General features: G+C 39.7%; 1 protein-coding gene across 1 annotated transcript; it reads right to left on the reverse strand.

Moving 5' to 3' along the window:
• Positions 1 to 6,521: 6,521 nt before the first annotated feature.
• LOC115752744 (chaperone protein dnaJ 15-like) lies at positions 6,522 to 11,899 on the reverse strand. The gene is made up of 11 exons (XM_030691083.2): positions 11,390 to 11,899; positions 10,596 to 10,719; positions 9,450 to 9,532; positions 9,263 to 9,374; positions 9,082 to 9,186; positions 8,934 to 8,984; positions 8,235 to 8,324; positions 8,047 to 8,155; positions 7,802 to 7,950; positions 7,670 to 7,723; positions 6,522 to 7,152 (listed from the first exon to the last, which is right to left on the reverse strand). Exons 1-11 carry the CDS (start codon positions 11,512 to 11,514, stop codon positions 6,907 to 6,909), a joined length of 1,248 nt encoding a protein of 415 aa, XP_030546943.1. The 5' UTR covers positions 11,515 to 11,899; the 3' UTR covers positions 6,522 to 6,906.
• Positions 11,900 to 12,304: the final 405 nt, after the last annotated feature.

The following is a 12,304-nucleotide window of genomic DNA, read 5'->3' on the forward strand; positions in this document are numbered from 1 at the left end:
GGACATGAAGAGTTTGTCCGAATTTACAGTTTCTCAGAAATGACGAGTTGTGAACTCTTTGCTAATATATATGCTATGTTGTGTTCATTATTTTAACTACAACTTCTATTTTCATTTCTTTTAAAAGATATACAGCCATCTTTTTCAATCGTTTCCCTTTGAGAGTTTTTGGAGAAGTATTAATACTGCTATATAATATTCTTGGTTGAGACTTTATTGTATTCTAGAGAATTTTTGCTGGTAATCATTAGCGACGTCGTAGGGCAAATAATTCCTTAAAGAAAGTAAATACACGCCTCAAAATCTGATTATATTTCTTCTTGTTAAATCGCTTTATTTCCCAACACATTGATCCTCCAATATTGTAGGTCGAAATAGTCGATGGTGGAGACGATGGTAATTGAGCTTGACTAAATGGGGTTAAGAGAAAAAGAGAGATGTTAGGATCTTGTAATCGTAGTTCTTTCTAGAAATAGGATGGTTTTATTTGAAATAACACATATTTAGATACACGAAAAATATAAAAAGTTTCAATTATGAATATCGCCGAAAATAGAAGTTCGGATTAGTAGTTCCAAATTACATACTTATTGTTGGACGCCAATGGAATATGGCGGGATAGCGTGAAGTCATAGAACAAGAAAAATATAAAAACTTATTCCACCTTCCGGAACCTACACGTGAGAATCGATTTCCCAATTTTTTAAATTTGGAACCTGCCCTATATATCCTGAAACTTAGAACCTGCCTTATTTTCACCGGTTCTGTCTTGAAATCTTGCTCATCCTAATTAAAAGGGTAGGTTTTACGGTTGAAGGCATCGCAATTTGAAAAAGCTACTCAAACTCGCTAGAAAGTACATCCTTGTTTTTTCTTACCACAACATTATATGGAACTTGGATTTTAGGCATGTCATCTCTCAACTCGTCTACCTACGGCTAGAGGCATTATGCTCCCCTTGCGAAGTTTGGATTTTACACTGACAAACAATAGTCACATAAATCACTTCGATTCAAACCAAAAGTAGGGGTACGGCGTGAAGATCCATGCCACTCCAGTCTACAAAAGATATGTTCAATCATGGTGCAAAACTTATATGAAAAGGTCAGATATAAAAATATTTGAGAACGCGAATCAGAATCTCATGAAATTTATGAAATAGGGTCAGTTTCGTCTGACAAATTTAAGATATTTATACATCTAGATCATAGGTAGATACCTACGTAGGAAACCTAATACACAATACATAATGACGACAGGGAAATGGCAGGGGGGGAGCTACAAAATTTGTCAGAGAGTGGAGGTCGGACGTAGGCACAAGATTTTATCCACTGATGTAGGAAAACACATGTGGAGGTCCATCGAACATGTAAATATATCATATAATATTCACAATAATTATTAGATTATAGGTATAAGTCGGGCCCACGCACATTGGGAACAAGAAGAGGGCCCACATGTGGTAAAGTCTTTCAGCATCGACCCCACCTCCTAGAGGAAGCCTCTTGGACATCGAAAGTGAAAATTTCACTCTTCTTTTCTTTCTTTTCTTTTTTTTTTTCCCCCAAGTGTTGGTGATGGTGGCATTGTCCAATCACCATTTTCCCTCTTCCTTCTTTGCTGGTTCATGCACAACTGTCCTGGCAGCAATTGGCCTCTTTCCTTAGTTTAAATTAATTTAACCTTTGGCTGTGAAATGGCCGCCACCATCTGGTTTCAAGTACGCGATTTTTTTTTAAAAAAAAGGGACGTTTGATTATGCTTTTGCTCCTTTCGTTGTGGATTGAAGTGATGCCGACGTTATCGTCCCGAAGATTGCCCGAATCGTGGGTGGCGGCCCACCAAAGTTGTGCTTATCGAGGAAACTTTCAGCCAATGAATGCGCGCGATATCGTGTTTGATGGGGGAGATTATTAGAGACATAACCCTATCGTGTTACAACTCCATTAGCTTTCTAATCAAAGCTTTTTATTTTTTTTAACCCATTTTGCTTTTGGAAGGATCCAAAAAACAAGGGGTTTGAAAAGAGAAAGGGAACCCCACCAAGTAGACTTCGTTTTCAAGTTGGAGGGGGTAAATCCCCTTTCGAGGGATATGTTCACAAGGAAAAAGTTAGTATTTTAGTCGATATTCGAAGCAACGTGGGAGTGACAATAAGCCCCTTGGACACCAAGTGACACTACCCACTTCTCTAAATCTTTCGAGGAATGAATTTTAAATTGGTAGAGGCTTTGGGTGGAGTTAGCTTTAAGTCATGTGAAGTGACCCCCGCTCTCTCTTTAAGAAGTTGATTAAGTTAATGTCTTGTTTGCATGATTGTCTAAGAGGAAGCTAACCCTAGATTTCAGCCTAGGATGTGTTTTAAAAGAACGATGCCAATCCAATGAAACGCATCGAGATAGCTTTTGGACTTATTATAAAGGGAAAAGAGGAGGATAGGAACACCCGTGAAACAAGTACGTGAAGAAGGGGCCGGGGGGGTCTTTGGTCAATCGACGAGACAAGAGAAAGGTGCTTAGGGTTTTGCCAAGAAAGCAGGCACATAGACGGCTCCACACAACTTTTACTCATTTTACGTCCAATCCAGATGTGTAGTCATGCCACTTCCTCCTCCCAATTTCGCTTAAAGATACGAAGCTCCTGTCGTGATGCTTCCGTGCTGGAGAGGGTATTCACAATTTGGTGCGGGGTATCTCGTCTTATTATTTATGATACTTGAACTATATATCACATGATGATCTACAGTCGTTTAGACTTTAGGAAAAAGGCGATCGAGTCTTGATTGGCCTTTCAAAACTTGACCGAAAAGATTAGTATGCCAAACTTTTCTTGTCACGGTTGATCTACATCAAAGTACAATGGCGCCACGTGAATTCTACATGTGTTGGTAGTGAGATCTAGCTATATCTGCATGAATAGAGAACATGAGGAAAGAAAAGGTAAACTTACAATCTTAAGCTTGTACCCTTGATATATTGATGTGTTATTTACTTTAGTGAGATATGTCCAAGAAAGTTAGGATAAAGGTTCTTCTTCATGAGATAAATGTTAGGAGCGCATAATAGAAGCCTGATTCCGAAATCTAAGTCCGAGTCCGACAACATATCCAATTAAACTTATTTTACTCAAAAACTTAAACTAATGAATTACGTATCAATTAGAATATATTAACCGTTTCACACCACATCAATTATTCGATATGAGACTTTTCTAATATAACTCACACATACATCTTAATAATAAATCTAAACGCCCAACTCTGCCTCTCTACCGACCTCCGAAGCTTTTAACTTTTTAGATCGATGAATTCGCATCTTAAACTTGCGGCTCCACCAAATTCATAAGATTCCCCCTCCTTCGTGTCATTATCTGTTCCATTTCCCTCTCAGCCTGTCCTTTCAAAGTGCACGGCACGTGTAAGCCAATGAGCCTATTCGGCAGTGTCGGTCTTTGACCACGAATGGGGACTGATCACTTGCCATGTCGGTGACTCACTCCCTCGCACGAGAAGGCCTAGATGGCTATGTCCTTGCGTCCCTTGTGTCCCCCTGCGCCTCCTGAAGAGGAAGCAAAGAGCAAAAGCGATGGAAAAGAACGCAAGCGTCTGCCCCATCTTCGACCCTTTCACGTGGAGAGGCAAAACAGCTTTGCCCTTCAAATCAGCTGCCACATCCTCAAGCTGTGATGTCCCCACCCTCACCCTGCATAAACCACCAGAACTACACAAGGAATCTATTTGACCCTAATGGAACTCAAACTGATCTTTTGTTCCTCCGCATGTGGAGGGTGTCGTCCCATGAAAGAAGAGAGAGAGAGAGAGAGAGAGAGAGAGAGAGAGAGAAAGAGAAGGATGGTCGAAGCATTTAATGGTTGCCGTCGCACATGATGGGGATTAACGTTATCATCATCATTATTTTATCAGCAAGAGTTGCCGTTTGGATCGGCGTCCGGGAATTCTGCATGGATTTGTCCCTTGCGAGGATCCAAGAAGATCGAAACTGGGTTCTCGAATAAACAAACGATTTGGGGTCGTATCATTCAACATGGATCCCCACAGATTTGCGTTTTCGGGTTGAAAGAAGTTGGAGTTCGAGTCAGTTTGAGAGGGTTGTGGAACAAGTCTTGCGCTTGATTTCCTGAATGGGTGAGCGTAAGATGAAGTTGGCCTCATTAGACGCTAAATCAGGATTAGCCCTGGCACTTATAAACTGATTAAGCCCTTCATCATTGGAGGTTTCTTGGGGTTGGTTTACTATAAAAACGTTATATCTTTATGTGGATTGGTTATGCAATACACATCCCTTCTTTTAGATAATTCGAGAGGGACGGTCGTAATTAGCTGGTTATCAGAAATAAAATTAGCAAAGTAGTAAAGTAATCGCTGTAACCACTAACTTAAATTTGAGTTTCTTGAGACCGGGAATCAAATCCGCAACCCCTAATTCTTAAGCTAAAAGTCCAAAAATGCCCCTACCGCTTTGTCGGTCCCTGGGTGGATCGATTCGTACTATCCCTCACTACTCATGGAGTTTAATGAAACCCGGAAGGATTCTGTCCTCCTTGTGACTTCCCCTCTGGACACGAGCTTGTCCGTTAAGGAAAAGAACGTGACTTTCGTCGCATGCACCGAAATGAATTTGGAGTGTCACTTTGGGATTGAAAAAATCAATTTAAATGGAAAGGGCTGTCGCCTTTGATCTCGTTGCTTTATGCTGAAGCACACTTTGCTCTCGTCAGCATGTCGACTCAGTCAAATCCCACCAAATGTGTTGCCTTGAGCGTTCTTAGTCAATAGCTCCTTTATTGGAACCTTAATCTGATCGACCTGGCAAAGAGTGGATTAACTTTAATTAGCTTGATGATATCAAACATGACACAAGCTGTTATATTTATTAATTGGTAGCTGTGAGAGTTCTCCTTTTCTTCTTTTCGCTACGGTGCCATGTGCAACTTCTCAATTTTCGGTCTTGGAAGTAACTTTGGCTAAAAGATGACTCCTTTCCTTTGGATGAATATAACATTCAAAGGTCATGTAAGTTTTTATTTATTTTTACGTATCTCGCGTTTCTCAATGCTGATATGAGTAGTTTTATTTTTAGCAACTAACTGATTACTTGTAGTAACGAGGACGAATGCTGGATGAGTAGGGGAAAAAAAAAAGTTACACCGACCGCACATCCGATATTAATCTTCATGTTTTCTTCGGCGAAGAACGATGACTCCTTCATTAGTTACACAAAAGGTGCAAGATAACAAAACATGTAAAATCTCGAGAGGAGAACCGATGCAAGAGAGATGAAGGAATTTGCAGATCCGAATAGGTTGAATACTCATTGCAGGAATAAAAAGAGTTGGAGTACCATTCGAACTATAAGTATTCGGACAATTGAAAAAGGTATACACACACAATTAGGAAGAGTGACAAGATAATCAATTTGATAGTAGATGAACTTACAGAACTCTATTTTGTCAAACACTTCAAGGAAATCTCAAAGTTGAGACTTCGCACCAAATATGGAACTTTACCCACTGGACCGACCTATAAAGCTTATATTAAATACATCTCAAGAATTGTTTATATGGATGGGTTATCTAAGAAAATGTTGCCACTCTAATACGCAACTGGAATTAAATGGACATCTACTCAGCCGCCTTAATTTTTTAATTTTTTCAGAGAAAAGAACACACACCAAGAAAAGGGCATACCTTCAGCACTTGCACTAAAAATAATGCAAGTCCATTCCTATGACCTATGACCTTATATATATATAGAGGGAAACAAGGCTACTTCTCTAAAAATAACTTCAATTTTAAATCCAATTTCAATTCCGCCATCTGCCCACGTGTCCAAATTTGGCCAATGATTTCTTCAAGTTCATCAATGTCTAAGAGGTTACTGTTGTTTCATACGAAGGTGATGGTGTCAATGAAAACGCGGTTTCTAATAATGAATCTACAATTGGCTTTGATGTTGATAATTTTATGGACAGGGATTTGAGAGTAGAGTGAGAGTTCAGGATTTTTTTTTTTTTTTGACTCTTTTTTTTATTCCTTTTTCTTTTTGAGTTTTTTATCCTGAAATCCCCAAATAAACGGCAAATACTGGTTGGCCGCCAACGACCCACGAGGAAGTATTCTCGAAGTCGCTCATCGGGCCGATTTTTAGCCCAACAGCTCGGCTTGTATCTTGACTTGACACTTCGATTAAATTTAATCACTAACTTCTCAAAATCGATGTACTAATAAAATAATCATCACCAGCTGCAGGGTTCGGAGTCAAATGTGGTCTTTAGATTCACTCCTGGCGTCACACAACCAAATACAAGGTTGAAACCTGTCCTAATCCTCACTTTCTCTCTCTCTCTCTCTCTCTCTCTACAACTTTCTTTTCCCAATTCTAACATGGTAGACTCTGACAAGCATGCATTCCTCAGATACATGACCCATTTGAAAGAAGTCATTGCCATTGCTACTCAAACGGGATTTGAACACAAAGAATCATGAATTTGAGAGGCAGAGCATTATCCGAAACCATAACCGAAATAAATCAAATGAGGCATTCAGGATCAACACTGTACTGCAGGTTAGAGTTATTACATGATTGGAAGATCAGCAACACTCGTGACAAATGCAGGTAGACTACAAAAGGCACAACATTTCCTCTCCATTCATTCTCTCTGTGCCTTTTCCTTTGATACATCATGTCAGCACTGGGAAAGATGAAAACAAGATACAACTAATGGCCACTATAAACAACATTGATTCCGCATAAACAACAAAAAGAAGACCCACAAAACAAGTAATAAGTGAATACGCGATCGAAGCTCTTCATAGGACTGCAAGGTACTGCCCTAATCGGTTGAATGCTGGATGAATGTAAATACACCCTCTATACAACTCTACAATTTAACCAAACCTTTTATCAGATCCTCTGAGATTAAGGTTGAACCATTTCTTTTTGGATGATTTGTCTTTTCCTTCAACTGATCCATCTTCCACCGGACTTCCCATCTTCGAATCTTCACCTGGAACTCTGCTGCTGCTGCTAGTACCATTACCAGCACTACCGCTACTACCAAAGTCACCATTTGCTACCCGGTTTACCGTGAACGAAGAATGAATGCCGTCTCTTTGTTTTAGTAACTCGTCTACCTAAAATATACCATAAACAAATTCAGGTACAGAGAAGAGGAGGCATGCCATCCCCATGTCCAAAAAATGGGGAAAGGAAAAGGAGTGCTGCAGTAACTATCCATCAAAAACTTATATTAATGGATTGATATCATAAGAGGACATCTGACTGAAAGAAAACTGTTAATTGGAGAACATGACATTCGGACAAGGGTGGCAAATAGCATGAAAAGTTCCAGCATCTTTGAAGTGAAATGCACAAAAGTTTCCATACCCTAAATCATACAAGGACATACCTAGAATGCATGGTTGTATGTGTCAATGCATAAAATTACATCTAATAAGGTAACATGCGATCCCTCAGAGGACAGATGGCCTTAGATATTCATATTGAGCATCCAAATGAGGGGATATACTCATGCTGCCAAAATGAGATCCTAATAACATACGAACGAATCATGTTGGCCGATGTAAGTGGTTATAGAAGAATCCCCGATTCTGAATGAGGAAGACAAGCCAAGAAAAGAAAAAGACATACAGACTGCTTTTCCTGGCTGTATCTGTTGGTCACTTCTTGAAATCGTGCAAGGGCCTACAAGTATCAGAATAAAATCAAGAGAACGCGAATGAAGCAATAAGTACGGAAATAATATAGGAAAGGGGAAAACACCTTCCTATACTCTGTCTCAAATTGACGTAGATCAGTCCTTTTACTCAATATCTGAGCCTCAATTTCCTTCAGCTTCTCTGTTGCCTCTTCATATGATCTTGCACAAAGAGCCTCTATCACGTAGCTTGCAGGCTTGAAAAAATTATCTCCTGTATCAACTTGAGAGTATTAATCTACCTAAAATCAAAGAGAAATCCTACTTCTATTTCCAGAAGAGACTAAAAGCCCTAAATAAGCTACCGTACCATAGACCGCAAATATGTGAGTTCCAGCTTTAAGTTCTGAAACCTCACAAGGTTGTAGACCTTCCAACCTTTTAAAGAATGCAGCGTCAGGATCCTTAGCCATCGCCAACTGCCCACCACTAACGATTAGAAATAGGACCCAGGGTGAAAGATGTAAATGAGGAGAAGAATAATAGAAAGAAACGCACTGCATTCACGGTTGAATCCATTCGGTACACTTGGAAATGTAGAAAGTACATTCCTACAGATGTCACCTTGCCTGTTTTCTCGCTTTCTTCCTATATAAACATCAAATAATCTGATGGAATGCCAAATAAATCAAAAGCTCTAGAAGAAGAGCACATTGACGCACATAGCAAAACATTAAAAAACTCATAAATAGCTCCTGATAGACAAGTCATCCAAGACTCTTACTTGACTAGAACAAATCACAATTTCAAGGAAATGGTAGCAGTAGAACTCGCCGCCCAGAAACTATTCACTCTCCAGGTGCAATATTTTTTATTTAACTCACAGCCACGGGCCATGGTCCTTTACCAAAATCCATTGACTGCACTCTGTCACCCCAACTCATCGTTTCATCCCTACACAAGGATGCTGCTATCACATCTTTCATCCTTCACCATATCATAGCTACAATAACAGTAGCAGCCTCACCAGCTGAGTCCAAAATAAAAAGCAGGCTATTTTCTCAAGATTGCAAACATGATAGCTACAAACTGAAGAAAGCGAAAGGAAAAAATGCAATTTGGATTCTCATGTTTTAGCAAATGATTGGGGCAGTCCCCCAGCTACACCACCAATAGCTTCCCTTCTCTTTCCAGTAAAGCCATTCCTCCTTTTGACAAGACAGAGAGAAATGGAAATGTATTACGCTAGTAACATACCTGTAAGGCCAAATTATAGCCACCATTGGCCTCTTGTTCGAAGTAAAGCAACTGGATAAGCAAACAAAGAAACAGATGAATGAGTCCCTGAAACAAAACCATCCAGAAAAATAAAAACTCAGACCAACAATTACTGTGAAAAGCTTACTTTGAATTTGCTTTGTGATGTGGAAGTGACTCTTACTACAATACCAGCTTCTGCTTGTTGTTCATTAATTGTTACACCGAAAAAGTGAGCACATTGCTTATCCACCTGTATGACAATTCAAAATCAGAAGAATATGCTCTCAAGAATGCTGATCAACAGGTCTATAAACAAAAACAAGCACCTTTCCACTGACTGATGTTCCAATTGGAAGGGGTCGTACTGTTACAGTTCCGTTGATAGCTTCTTCAAGAACATTGGCAGAGATTGTAGTTTTGATTGGCACGCCCAGTTTGCTGTTGACAAGTACGATGAGAGATGCAAAAGAGCCAGATGAATCTTAAGAAAATCCAGACAATTGAAAAAAGCACCTGAATAATGCCGCAAACACCGTATTGACAGTTCCCAGGTTAGACAAGTCGATTTCCATATCCAAGCCTTCAGCGTCAAGAGCCTAATGTAATTAATGAATATGAAAACTTCAAATTTTATTGTTTGATCAATAAACTACAAGGTTACTACAAGAAAAACCATGCAAGAACTAAATTCCAAAAGAAAACAGAACACGCCAACTCTACTGGGGCACTGCAACCTATTATTTCAAACTGGCGACCCATCTTTAGAAAACCATGCATCACTAATCCCCATAAGGTGTCTTCTTCATAAAAATAGAGCAGCATCCGTCTCTGCCATGGTGAATGACATAGTATGTGGGTTTCATGCGTGAGCTTTACATAAATGAACTAAAATAGCAGAAAATAAAGCTTCAATATATATTAAGTTTAGTTCTTTTCAGACTCCTTATTTTCATCCCTATATCTACATTTCCACGCTTCAGTCTTATGCCAAAGTCTAGCCTATGGCTAAGGAGAGTGTTTAAATATTTAGATATTAAATCACACATTTGTTTGGAAGCTCAAGCTTTAAAAACAGTTGGCACTGGTACTGCAAAACATTTACAACTTCAATTGCCATTATTGACTTACTTGAGCTGCCACTTCATACGTCATAAGATGAGACAATCCAACTTAGGAGATAGCATGCATGATCAGGACCACTTGGAAGACACTGCACAATCTTTGGCAAAATTCTTCCAAACTAAATCAACACAACCTCCGCAGGACTAGTATAACCTCACAAGGTCACAACCAATCACAACTCACCTCATTAAAAAGCAACAGTCAAAAGATATTATTACTAGAAGCAAGCGCAATCAAATGTTGGCTCACGAGGTGGCACACTCATGTACAGTTCAAAGACCCCTCCCCCCTCTCCCTCCTCTCTCACAAAATAAAAAGGGGAAAAAAAAAATCTCCGACCCTTGAAATGACTAGGCACAACAAATTGGTGTTGCCCACTTACCACAGTGGCACTTTTATAAGAAATCACCTACCAAAAGCAACACTCAATCACATGATGGTAAGACATTTGCATGATTATTCATACATCTAGCAGACATGCACAAGCACATTTCCAAAGAAGTGCACAGGGAAGAGTAAGCAAGATCGTCGGAGCACCTCGAACCCTGCACTATCGTATTGCCTCCTTTTCTCTGGGTCAGATAGTATGTTGTATGAATATGCGACCTCCTTAAAAAGTTCAGACGCTTCGGGATTGTCAACATTCTTGTCAGGGTGATACCTGCCAATTTTAAAAAATAATCCTATTAATCATATGTTTTTAAAGGTTAAGACTTGAGATCTCTCCTGGATTCACATTGATATATCGAGATTATAGCACTGGACTAAACTTAAAAGAAGCATTCCAAGCACCATAGACAGACATAGTAATAATTGTTGTCAAATAAAAGGCTCTACATCTGGCCTACAATGATTAAGAAACATATGTTCTGCATCATACTTGGGTTTTCTTTCTGCACAGTGTGCTTGAAGACGAGGTATTATGAACGATGAGGATCGGAAGGGAAACAGCAGTATTGAAAACCCAGAGGAGCTCCCATGTCATCCTCTTCATCACAATCGATCCGCTTGCCTGAAATTCCTCGGCACAAATTTGGGAAATCCCAATTACTTGGGCTTTTCGATATAATCACCAAGACCCGGTTTGTAACCATGCAATCCCAGTTGATTCTCGTAAGACTAAGCTATGAAAAAGAAATCCGCCATCCAAATGCTTCTCTAACGAAACTACTTGGTTTATTCATCAGATTCAGCAACGCATATAAATAAGCATCAACCTTCTCCTAAATCACTTTCGTCCGTCTAAGCCGAACTGTAATTCTTAGTAACAGCCTAACAGGCATAGCACTGAGAGAACGAAATGGAGCGAGAAGAAATCAGAAAAACCTTACTTGAGAGCAAGCTTTCGATAGGCAGTTTTGATTTCTTGATCAGTCGAATCCTTCGACACATTCAACACCTCGTACGGGTCTCGCCTCAACGCCGGTGCCGATGGCCCTTCCACCTTCGGACCCATCTCTCTCTCTCTCTCTCTTTCTCTCACAATCAACCCAATTACCAGGATTTACTCCATTTCAAATCTCCAGACGGAGATTCAAAAGAAACAGAGCACCCAATTCAACTTAAAGAACGACCTTTTCCGCCAAAAACGAAGCACGGAATTCGAAGCATTGGATCGCTCTCCCGCTCTCGGAGTTCGCGTAAAATGAGGTCCAGAAAGGCGAGGAGACGAACAAATCGACGCGCGAGACGGACACGAGATCCACTGAATTGACCCAGGACGAGAAAATCAGAACAATCAGCAGTAGTCGAGCTTAGGGTTTTCGAACATCGAAGCGCGTCAGCTCGAGCTGGAAGATGGGACCCGGTAAATGGTTTCTTTCCGGAAGAACTGGGTTCGCCCTTCACCGGGATCTCCCATTAAGGTCAACATAAGTTATTTTTGTCCATCATTCTTTCACTCTACATACTTAAAAAAAATAAAAAATAAACTGTTAAAAAAAAAACAGCAATTAGAACTGCAATTTTTTGGGTCTCGTGAACAAATTTAATTTACTTATGGCATTTCATTTTTGAGAGAATTAAATGTATGTATATTGACTAATTTTCTCTTTAAGATCTGTTAGATTTTCTTATCGGTATTCGAAAATTAGATACCAACATCGTAGTATATTAGGACGCAAGTCAAATAGTATTGAATATCTTATTAAATGAGATAAGAAAATGTTTAGAAAAGTCGGGTTATCAATTTTGTAGCAGGCGTCTTCGGCGATTCCGAATGTCGTTAAGGGTGTCGAGTTTCAAAA

Source organism: Rhodamnia argentea, chromosome 5, assembly GCF_020921035.1.
Source record: "Rhodamnia argentea isolate NSW1041297 chromosome 5, ASM2092103v1, whole genome shotgun sequence".
Taxonomy (NCBI): Eukaryota; Viridiplantae; Streptophyta; class Magnoliopsida; order Myrtales; family Myrtaceae; genus Rhodamnia; species Rhodamnia argentea.